This window comes from Myxine glutinosa, chromosome 11 (genome assembly GCF_964187855.1).
Source record: "Myxine glutinosa chromosome 11, kmMyxGlut1.1, whole genome shotgun sequence".
Classification (NCBI taxonomy): domain Eukaryota; kingdom Metazoa; phylum Chordata; class Myxini; order Myxiniformes; family Myxinidae; genus Myxine; species Myxine glutinosa.
In genome coordinates, this window is record NC_136271.1 from 52,373,041 (window position 1) to 52,385,311 (window position 12,271).

General features: G+C 45.0%; 1 protein-coding gene across 4 annotated transcripts in view; it reads right to left on the reverse strand.

Annotated features, from left to right (window-relative positions):
* LOC137436662 (receptor-type tyrosine-protein phosphatase mu) overlaps window positions 1-12,271 on the reverse strand; it is a 571,417-nt gene that overhangs the window by 68,585 nt on the left and 490,561 nt on the right. For all 4 annotated transcript variants that reach the window (XM_068130656.2, XM_068130657.2, XM_078786678.1 and 1 more), the window contains 4 exons: window positions 10,590-10,725; window positions 9,421-9,570; window positions 3,502-3,675; window positions 2,794-2,925 (listed from right to left, as the gene is read on the reverse strand). In XM_068130656.2, coding sequence (XP_067986757.2) covers window positions 2,794-2,925; window positions 3,502-3,675; window positions 9,421-9,570; window positions 10,590-10,725 — 592 coding nt within the window. The remainder of the gene's footprint in view (window positions 1-2,793; window positions 2,926-3,501; window positions 3,676-9,420; window positions 9,571-10,589; window positions 10,726-12,271) is intronic.

The following is a 12,271-nucleotide window of genomic DNA, read 5'->3' on the forward strand; positions in this document are numbered from 1 at the left end:
TGGCATTTTTCGCGAGGAGGCAGAAGCACAAGGGCTTTTCCTCTCACTTCACAGACAGTTGTATCTATGTTATACTGCCTTTCCTCTGGTATATTTCCATGCACTTTATGATCCCCCCCAACCTTCCCCAGATCCCCCAGGACATACACATTCTTCCAGTTCTCTCACCTTGGATAACCTCTCAAAATCAAGGCTCTCTGCCGTCCCGCCTTTGCCGTAAAGGTCCTCTCTACCGTTCGCCCCGATATATCGCCTTTGCTCGAGAGACGCGCTACGTGGCCCTGCCTTCGCCGATCTCCATCTTCGCGGACGTGCCGGGGACCGTGGAGAGCTGGACGAGGACCATCCTTGGACGCGTGGGGAGCACCTGCCCATCTGCAATACCCACTGTTTTGTTCTTCTTTTCCGCCATTCGTGGGACTGCCTTCAATCACACTCTCTCCTCCAGGGCTTTAAGCAAGTGGTACCCCACTATCTCATGTCGCCGCCCACCCGCCACCCCCTCCGTCCCCCATCCCCTCCTCTGGTGGAATTTTCTACCTTTCCTAACCTAACCGCCATGCTTGCATGTTAGTGTTCGCTCCTCTGTCTCTCATACAGCTGGCTTTAAGGCACTCCCTCGGTGCGTTTCCATTTTGCATCGGCGAAGTGAGCGATTAGATGTCGGTTAAAGTTTTTTTTTTTTTCGAAAGCATGCACCATGAGACGGACAGACGTAAAAGAGCAGAATTTTTTTTCGCTGGATCCAATTACATCAACTAAAAGTGCAGACAATCTTACAGAACCACCAGTTTTGGCTCTTTGTGGCAATGATTCCGTGATGATGAAGTGCGCACCACGTGCTCTATGTGAAAATATCTGGAGATGATGACTTACAAAGTTCCACCTGAGAGGATTCATTAAAAGTCGATGTGAAGCTAACCTCATGATCATATTTTCAATGAAGTATCTCACACTTCAAATTGACATACTTATTACTCTTTAGGAATATTGTACCCATGCATATAGTATTATGACAAATGTATAAAAGGAAACAAATTTTATGAAATAAAAGCTCCAGAAAGCATGGTTTCCAAATTGTTGCAACAATGATTAACCTCAGTTTCATAAACAGTCGCTTTGTGTTCATTTCATAACATAATGTGGTGAATGTCAGAACATGAAGGATTGAACTATCTCAAAAAGTTGTGGACGGATTCGGCAAAACTTGGCGGACAGGTTGAGAGTGTGACAAGGATGAAATGATTCGATTTGGGTGAAGATCCAGATCCGGATGCGAGAATTTTGAAATTATTTAAGCGATTCTTCACCATTGATAGATGGGGCCAAAAACGATGTATCGCATGATATCTCAAAAGGTTGTGGAAGGATTTGGACGAAACTTTGTGGATGAGCTGGTCACGTGACAAGCCGATTCAATTTTTATTCAGGTCCGGATCTCGATCCGGCCTATCAGCGAGATACAAATGATAAACCATTCCCATCCAAAACCTTGATCTCTTCTAATTCACCCCAAATCCACTTTTTTTTGAAATACCGACTTTTTTCTTTCCTGGAAGTTCCAGCAGTGTCCAGTCCATGTGTTTTATACTTCTCACCGCCCCCCACCTTCCCATGCATCCTCCCCCCAAGCCCTCTCGCCCCCCCCCCCCCCCACAGATCTCCTGATGTCCCTGATCTCTGCTGTTGTATTTGTGTGCTTCCCTCTGTCTCCCCATCCTGTCTCCCGCTCCCTTTTTTGTATGTTTTGTGTGTCCGTTTGTTGTTGTTTTATGTGATTGATGTTAGCTCTTACACGAGCCTCGATCTTGTATACACAGAAAAAAAAAAAAAAAAAACTATTCAGCCTGGCAGAGGTATGGGCTCTACCAAGTGTCATTGTAGTTTCTCTTGAGGTGGGTGACCTCTACCATCCCTTAATTTCCTATTTTTCCCTTCAGTGGCTTCTCTTTGGTTGCTTTTCCTCTTCTCAAGACCCTATTCTGAATGTGGCTTTGCCACATTCAGAATAGGATCTTGGTTAATCAAGCCTAATTGTTTCAGTGGATCTCCATGCAAATCACAATCAATACCAAGTTAATATTGGTCCCTTGATTACTCGATTTCATGTATTTGCATGGAATAAGTTGGAGTGGAAGAGTCAGGTAAAGGGTGTGTGGTTCAGCTTTAAAAGGAAACATGATGGAAACGAGGCAGACTTGCGGGTTCTCACAATGGGGCTAAATGCTCAATACATACCAGCTAATCTGATGGCAACCAGTGTGCTGATGACGGACACAATGGCAAAGCTACTTACCACACAATTGCTGCACATCTGATTGCTAACAGTCTCATGTTAGACTCATCGAGCTGCTTACAAACCCCACATTGGTTTCAGGTTTTAACGAGGCCGATGATTTGATTGGAAGTTTGAAGCACACCGAGTAAATTAATGAAAGGATGTGCAGGAATTAAAAGTGAACGAGCCACATTGACAATCACGCTCACGACGTGACACCTGCCAAGAACCCAGAGACAACATGTGAGGAACAGCAGGCAGAAAAAAAGCGCAGCTGCAAACAATGTCAAGGTGACACATCACAGGAGAACGAAGGCGTTTTCCTCCAACACACACACACACACACACACACACACACACACACACACACACACACACACACACACACACACACACACACACACACACACACACACACACACACACCGACCGGTTGGTGCAATCACACTCACGATAGCCCTGAGCAGGCGGCTGTGGTGAAACGACATCGTTGTGCACAGAGTGAGGGGACCCACCTTGCTGAGGTCGAGTTCGTTGAGCATGACGATTGACGTGCAGTGGTAATCAAACACCAGCCTCCAAAAGTCCTTGACGGTGCTGGGTAGGGGGTGTTGAGTGACGATAAAAGCTGACGGTTGTCTGTAACTCTGAAGGAAATATATAGGGGTTGTAAAGAGGTCATTTGGAAAAGAACTTTCTTTGCTTCTTTTGATTTACTCAAGCACCGTTCTCCATTCGCATTCATTTATTCATGTGTAGCACCTTAATTCAAGTTGCATCATTTATGGGGCACAGATGTGAATTATACACTAGCGGGTGAATTGCCCCTGGAGAAGGAAGCATGGATTTGGAATTTGTTTTGAGTGTCGGCGCACAACGGCCTACTTTGAGAAAGACACCACAAAGTCTTAAAGGTCTTCAGAAAATGTTAGCAGTTGGTAGACCCGACTTAAAGGCCGGAAGTACTCATTAATGCAACGCCCTGCCTTTGAAGCACTAGACTAGTTGGACAGTTGATGGTCGGGTCGGGCCGGGAATCAAACCCAGATGAGAAACTAAGTTCAAGATCAAATTTTGTGTTTTACAGTGACCCAGCCCAAAAATTCACCGCAAACATTCAGAAATATTATTCTGTTAAATTGGATTTTAAAAAAAACATTAATAGTTGTCCCGAAAACGATGAAAAGATGGGTTTTTTAAGTAGTGCCCATCGTCGTACTTACGTCCACCAGGGCAGCATTGATGTAGTTGCTGCTGTCACCGTTGATCGTAATAAGGAAGGGCAGGCAGCGATCGGGCGGGAGAAGGTCTCGGTATCGGTTCTTCTCGTGATTTCGTGGAAGTAAGGCGATACTGCAGTCCTCTGACCGCAATGTCGGAGTCACCATGTTGAGAGTCTGAGGAAAGGAAAGGAACTACCTTTGGAGGCCATTTTTCCCCACAGAGCAGGGGTTGGCCTTTTTTCGGGAACCGTCGTCCCCTTTTTGAAGCAATGTTTTATGGCCGGATGCCCTTCCTGCCGCCAACCCTGTTAGCCCCTCTTGCGACACACAGGGAATTACCAGTGAGCTGGTACTCAATTTGCCGACCTTGGAAGGATGACAGGCTGAGTCAACCCCCCTGGTGTTAATTCAGCGACGACCGGGATTCAAACCCAGGATCCCAGGATCCCAAGCCGCACCCTAACCGCTAAGGCGAAGCCAACACCAGGCTGCTGTTGAAAGTCTGAGGGTGGAAGGAAATTGTGTCCAGCTCTTAAATGTCAAAATTAACACTTGAAATGTCATGAACACCCTGTGGAAAAACATGTGAATCCAAGATCCCTATCTGATGAAATATGAAATTTAATCTTGACCTTGAGAGTTGACCAGAAAATCGCAACACAGAATCACATTTAATCAAAATCATCCGTCTACACCTTTTTGACATATCCTGCTATGTATAGTTTTTGGCCCTATCTCCCAATGGCGAATAATCACTTAAAAAATTGTAGTAGCCGGATCCGAATCCGGATCTTCACCAAAACGTAATCATTTCGTCCTTGTCACATACACTACATCTCTGCCAAATTTCGTCCAAATCCATCCAAAACTTTTTGAGATATCTTGTTCACAAACAAACGGACAGACAGACAGGGGTGAAAACATAACCTCCATCCACCTTTGGTGGTGGAGGTAACAAACGCCTCAAATGCAATACCCTCTCTTCAGGCGAGGGTAAAAATACAAAATGAAAATTGATGATTTTATGCAGCCTTGACCTTTGAGCTTGAGATCTAAAACAAAAATCAGCTTCTAGCTTTTGATTAGTGAACCAATTCTGTGACCCAATATGCGAATTTTAAAAATTATGGTCGGGTAGGGAAACCCTCACCCTCAAGGTCAATTGGACGAAAATTGATGATTTCATGCAACCTTGACCTTTGACCTTTTGATCTAAAAAACAAACAATCGACTCATACCTTTTGATTAGCGAACCAATTCAGTGACCCGATATGCAAATTCTTTAAACTAGCAACGGTACCCGCCCTACGGGCGGGGCTTCAATTGGGAAGCCCAAATGAAAAGGTAAACTATCAGAAATTGAAGGCTTTTTTATTTTAAACGATTCATATAAACATCCGTTGAATCATATCACACTCAAATCATCAAAATCTAAACAGTACATGGCTAAACAGTACGTGGACGATCACGTACCACGTACGTCTTGCATCTCGCTTGCTCTCATGTTGTCCCGATAATGATCCTTCCGCAGGTTCACCTACGGAAACCTTGTTACGACTTTTAGTTCCTCCAGACAGTCAAGTTCACTCATCGTTTCGGTGCACCGGCACGAGCCGAGAACGGCCCGAGGCCGAGAACGGCCCGTGCAGAGGCTGATCTGAGGATCTCATCAAAACGTCCGATCGGTAGTGGCGACGGGCGGTGTGTGCAAAGGGCAGGGACTTAATCAACGCGAGCTGATGACTCGCGCTTACTGGGAATTCCTTGTTCGTGGGACACTGTCTCAAGCCCCAGTCCCCATCACAGATGGGGCTCAGCGGTTTACCCGAGCCTGACGGCGAAGGGCAAAGTACACGCTGGCCCGTCCAGTGTAGCGCGCGTGCGGCCCCGGACATCGAAGGGCATTAAACGTTCATTAAACATCAAACGTTCATTAAACATTAAACGTTCATTAAAGGATTACGAAACGAAAAACATTACGAAATTACGTTCACACCGTCACGTCAAACACCACCGTGAACACATACATCGTCACAGCATCGTCACAATGAGAACATCGTCACAATGAACGTTATGCGAACGCGAATGTTATGCGCGAGTCCAAACCTGAAAATGCTGGAGACTAAAGCTGAAATTGGGAAAACGAAATGGCCTATTTTACTCCTGGAGATCCCAGGATTACCCACCCAAAATATCTTTGCGATCGGTTCAGCAGTTTTTACGGTACCTTCGAACAGACAAACACACGGACATTTGGTGAATTATAGTAAGATCGTCACAATGAGAACATCGTCACAATGAACGTTATGCGAACGCGAATGTTATGCGGGAGTCCAAACCTGGGAATGCTGGAGACCAAAGCTGAAATTGGGAAAACTAAATAGCCTATTTTACTCCCAAGGGTCCAAGGATTACCCACCCAAAATATCTTTGCGATCGGTCCAGCAGTTTTTACGGTACCTTCGAACAGACAGATGGACAGTTGGTGAATTATAGTAAGATGTCCAGGTCAATCGGGTGAAAATTGGGGATTTTATGCAACCTTGACCTTTGTTTGACCTTTTGATCTAAAAAACAATCAGCTTCTAGCTTTTTATTGGTGAACAAATTCAGTGACCCAATATGCAAGTTCTTAAAATTTCAGGTCAATCGAGTGAAAATTGGGGATTATATATGATGCTGACCTTTTGACCAAATTATTCATTTACCTTCTCCATATTCTTATTACAATAGAGCAAACGTATGTGTTTATGTCGTCATGTATGTCGTTTTGTTTATATGCGACTAACACGTCTTCTTCTTCTTCTTCAAATAAAATTAACACCCTCTTAATTAACCCTCTTAATTGCGTTAAGACTGCTGAGACCCCTCAGACCTTTGACGACCCTTTAATTCCCCCAAGACCCTTCAGACCCCTGAAGACCCAAAACACCCCGAAGACCCAAAACACCCCGAAGACCCAAAACACCCAGAAGCCCCAAAACACCCAGAAGCCCCAAAACACCCAGAAGACCCAAAACACCCCGAAGACCCAAAACACCCCGAAGACCCAAAACACCCCGGAGACCCAAAACACCCCGGAGACCCAAAACACCCCGGAGACCCAAAACACCCCGGAGACCCAAAACACCCCGGAGACCCAAAACACCCCGGAGACCCAAAACACCCCGGAGACCCAAAACACCCCGGAGACCCAAAACACCCCGGAGACCCAAAACACCCCGGAGACCCAAAACACCCCGGAGACCCAAAACACCCCGAAGACCCAAAACACCCCGAAGACCCAAAACACCCTGAAGACCCAAAACACCCCGAAGACCAAAAACACCCCGAGCCCCAAAACACCCCGAAGACCCAAAACACCCTGAAGACCCAAAACATCCCGAAAAACCAAAACACGCAGAAAACCCAAAACACGCACAAGACCCAAAACACCCTGAAGACCCAAAACACCCAAAAGACCCCGAAGACCAAAAATACCCCAAAGACCCAAAAGACCCTGAAGACCGAAAAAGACCAAGAAGAACCACAAGACCCTCAAGACCCAAAAGCCCCCGAAGACACCGAAGACCCAAAAGACACCGAAGACCCAAAATACCCCGAAGATCCAAAACACCAAGAAGACCCAAAACACCAAGAAGACCCAAAAGACCAAGAAGACCCAAAATACCCCGAAGACCCAAAACACCCTGAAGACCCCAAAGACCCTTAAAGACCCTTTAGACCCAAAATACCCTTAACTACCCCAAAGAACCAGAACACCCCAAAGACTCTTAAAAAGCCAGAGGAAACAAAAGACCCTTAAGACCCAAAAGCTTCTGAAGACCCAAAAGACCCTGAAGACCCAAAACACCTCAAAGACCCAAAATACCCTTAAAGGCCCAGAACATCCAAAAGATCATGAAGACCCAAATGGCCCTGAAGACCCAAAACACCATGAAGACCCAAAAGACACCAAAATGGTCAGAGATGCCTACTCCTTTGAAACGACGTGTGGTGAGGCGCGCGGAACACGCCACCTCACGCTAGTTCTCATAATAAACCTTTGTTAAAATTTGATGACAAAACTCCAATGTTAAATTGAAATTTCAGGTCAATTGGATGAAAATTGATGATTTTATGTGACGCTGACCTGCTGACCTTTGAAAAAATTATTAATTTCCCTTCTCCGTATCTTATTATAATAGAGCAAACGTATATGGTTATGTTGTTATGTTTATATGCGACGAAAAAGTCTTCTTCTTCTTCAAATAAAATTACCACCCTCTTAAATAACCCTCTTAATTACGTTTAGGCTGCTGAGACCCCTCAGACCTTTGACGACCCTTTAATTCTCCCAAGACCCCTGAAGACCCAAAATACCCTTAAAGACCCCCAAAAACCCAAAAGACCCCGAAGACCCAAAACACCCAAAAGACCCCGAAGACCCAAAAGACCCCGAAGACCCAAAAGACCCCGAAGTCACAAAACACCCAGAAGACCCAAAAAGACCCAAAAACCCTTAAATACCAAGAGCAACCAAAAGACCCTTAAGACCCAAAAGCCCCTGAAGACATCGAATACTGAAAAAACCCAGAAGACCCCAAAGACCCTGAAGACCCAAAAGACCAGGAGGAACCAAAATACCCCGAAGACCCGAAACACCCCGAATATCCAAAAGACCTAGAAGACTAAAACTACCCTAAAAACCCAAAAAGACCCTGAAGACCCAAAATACCCTTTAGAGTCTAAAGGATATTTTGGTTATTTGGGGTATGTAATGGTCTAAAGTTTAGACCCTTACATACCCCAAATAACCAAAATACCACAAAGACTCTTAAAGACTCAGAGGGAACAAAAGACCCTTAAGACCCAAAAGTCCCTGAAGACACCGAAGACCCAAAAGACCCCGAAGACCCAAAACACCTCAAAGACCCAAAATACCCTTAAAGGCCTATAGGATCCAAAAGACCCTGAAGACCCAAATGGCCCTGAAGACCCAAAATACCCAAAAGACACCGAAATGGTCAAAGACGCCTATCACACTGAATCGACGTGTGGTGAAGCGCGTGGAGCGCGCCGAGTCACGCTAGTTATCATAATAAAGTTTTGGTGAAAATTTGATGACAAAATTAAAATGGTAAAAACATTACGGCGCGGACAGACACGCACACGCACACACACAGACAGACAGACACAGAGAAGAGATTACAAAACCCTGTCTCCTGCTGCGCAGGGGATGGGCTAATAATCATAATAATAACAAAATAACAACACCATTAGTCTTGGTTATATGTTCAGCATTCTGAACGTTCAACACCAGAGGGCTCTCCAGTTGAACGTTCACCATTAGTCTTGGTGAACGTTCACAAAATAACAATACCATTAGTCTTGGTTGTATGTTCCGTATTCTGAACATTCAACACCAGAGGGCTCCAGCACATCTCAAGTTTGATGACGTTGTCTAGCAGACAATTGCAAATGTACAATCTTCATTATACAATACTGAATAAAAGACCCAGGAGAAACATGATAACATTAATCAAACGTATCTCCATGTCGAGTAATTATCAGGTGACAAGTCATTACACCTGATATGTGACCAGTCATCGATTTGAATCGCAGCAGAAAGAGCAGAGAGACTCAAGACCAAGCAAGAGAGACCAGGCACAGACACGAGGAGATTTCCCTGATCCCAGGAGCAATAAGATGCCTCAAGGTTTATCACACACAGTTCATGTTGAAGGAATTCTTTCAATTATGAGCAATGTACGGTACATTAGACATACCAAGGTTTTATGGAGATTTATACCTGTCCCTGAACAAGCATATAATTTCTGCTTAACATTACTTTATCGAGTGCGCAGCATGTGCACCTCCAACAAAGGATGAAAACTTCTGATATACGAGCATGATGCAAAGCAAATGCTCCAAACCCACCTGGAACTCGTCTTTTACTTGTGAAGAGCCACTCTGTGGGTCCGTGCACACAATGGTGGGGTACGCAGCACGGAAGGCATGCACAGAGATGGCGGTGTCACCACACAGGCAAGCCTCCAGCATTGCGTCGTGGATAAACACGTACTGCTCCTGAGGACAAACGCGTGCAACTGCGGTGGACTGTCCCTGTTGATAAATGAACACTGTTGCTCGGTATAAATGCACGCTGCCGTGGAATTTCAGGGCCAATCGCTTCTCTCACCAACAATGACGGGTTCAGCAAAGGAGCTTTACCCTAGAAATCACACATACGTTGCAACTGTCATTCGAGTGCGACACAAATGGATCAATGGTGGAATTGATTGGATGAGCAACTGCAGGGACGCATGTCCCCGCAGGTGACTCTATCGTCATGAAGATCAGACAAAGAATAATGGAACACATGGCCAGTTTTTGCTGCCTTTCTTGGTGATATAAAGCTCGTGCTGGGGCTTTGCACACATCGGACATGCAGTACAAGGCCAAGATGAGACATCAATGCACAGCACTTTTAAATTAATTACAAAGACATTACTAGCCAATAGATGAATCAACACAGCATATGGATTTTGAATCTGGGACTCCATGCGTATCATGAGCCATGTGCTCAAATGGGAACAACCAACAGGCCTATCATCAGCTACCATGCAGGCCTTTCAACTCGGCCATCCTCATCATTATGGATCAATCAGGTTAAATATTTGTTCCCACTTCAGGAAATAGAGATGCATTTGGCCCAGACAGGGTAAGATTGGTAGAGTTCCTCCCACTTTAGCTTAAATTGGTGAAAATTAGGAGCATTGTGTTTATGTGCTTTTCTAATCAAATATTCATTCTAATATTTCACTCTAAGGCTTTCATTTCCACCTCATTCTTCAAGCCTTTGTGTAAAGGCCATAGCTGCTAGTTGCTCTCAACTGCTCATCCAGTCAATGATTTTCCAGAGAAGGCTTTCAACAAGCAAGTTGTAAATCAGGTCAGGTGAGAAAGTATGCAAGCTCTACAGTCTTAACCTTTTTCATTCGTTACCACAATAACCTCGTGGTTTCTCCACGCACCTCTCCCAATTTCCTCCATAGGTCCTACTCCTTCATCCTCAATGTGTTGAGCAACAAGTTCACAAAACACACCTCTGTCTGCACCATGTTGATACGTCGGCTGCGCAGTTCACACACACAGTTGTAGATGTCGAGGAGACCTTCCCGCACAGCCATGTCCATCATGATGTCGATGACGATGAAACAGCCCGTCCTCCCAGCACCAGCACTGCACGCGCATAGAGTCAAAGGGCACCGGTTACTCTTGGCACTCATTTTGCCCAGAGATCACCGGCATGTTGACCTACTCTCATTGCAACCAGACTAGCTTCTCCAGGAAGATGCAAAACACAGACAAAGCCCCAAAGCATAGATTATGTCTAAACGTCTCTCATCTTTGCATACCTCCAAAAAGGCAGTGGGAGAACAACTAACAACTGTCTCACTTGCCAGTTTTCGTCTGTTAACGTCAGTTTGCGATTAATTAGTTGGCATGTCTTACGAATCAAATGTTTCTGAGTCAGATGTCTGAAAATGCCTGCAGGGATAATATGGTTTGAAAAATCAATAGACATCCATTGCTGTTCATCAAACGCAGATATTTTGACACTAGATAAAGACTGCCATTGCCAACTTGTGGCCCTGATTGTGATGGGTTGCTTTAAAGAATGATTTGTGGTCGCTTTCAAAGGGCAGTCACTTTCGTTTCTTGCTCTGGCACTGCTTTTCAATTCTGTTTTTGTACCTCAGCATTGAAGTCAAGGATATCCAACATGCGGAATTCCTCGGTATTCAGTTGCCGTGATGGGAATCAATTTGTGACAATTAAAGAGTGATGTACCTCGAAGGAAGTGTAGATGCCAATTTGGTTTCAACAAAGGATCTTAGATAAAATATTCGTCCTTGAAACTCGAAAAAGCAAAAAACACGAAACAGGATAAGGTTCTGCAGACCCACATTCTCCGGCGTAATTCTTAGTGTGTCTACTCTGAGTCTGCGAGGGTGGTGGTTCGAACTCAGACCGAGACGTACAAAGGACCAAAGAAGACGCTGTATGTGCTGCTTCCTTTCTTGACGCTCAGCATTTTAAAAGGATAGAACACGGACAAACAACCATATTTAAACTGGGTTTAGTTGTGAAGTGATAGGGCTAAGCATTGGGCTGAGGTGACCAGTATGATCCCAAAGGGGAGAGTGGTATTCCATTAAGGTGTGGATTAAGGACTTGTATGTGGATAACAGTTCAGGTGTGTAAGGAAGGACTTTGCATGATCGAGTGTGCCCAGTCAGTAACTGGCTTTGTAGGCCATGTTAGAAGTGTGGTTTGACCATGACAGATCGAGGCTGAAAGTGAGACCCAGGAGTTTGAATGACTGAACTTCTTCAAAAGGAGAATTAAGAAAGTAGATGAGAAGGGTTTGCCAGATGTTTTTTTTGGAGAGATCGTGAGAGTGTGAGATTTGGCACATATTCCAGGTGCTTCACCAGCTTATGATTCTATCAAGGTCTGAAGAGAGGGAAGAGGCTGCTGCCTGCCTGTCTGAAGGATGAGCGATGTCACGCCAAAGGGTGGATCATCAGCAAATAGATAAAGGGGATTTTCCAGAGCCAGAGAGATCGGTGATGAAGACTAGGAAGAGGAGTGGGCGTAGAACACTGCCTTGGGGCACTCCAATCTTGATCGGGAGAGGAGATTAAAATACTCCTTGAATGCCACATGTGGGCTATGAGAGTAGAAGAAGTCAGTATACCATCAGTGGAGTTGGCCTTGTATG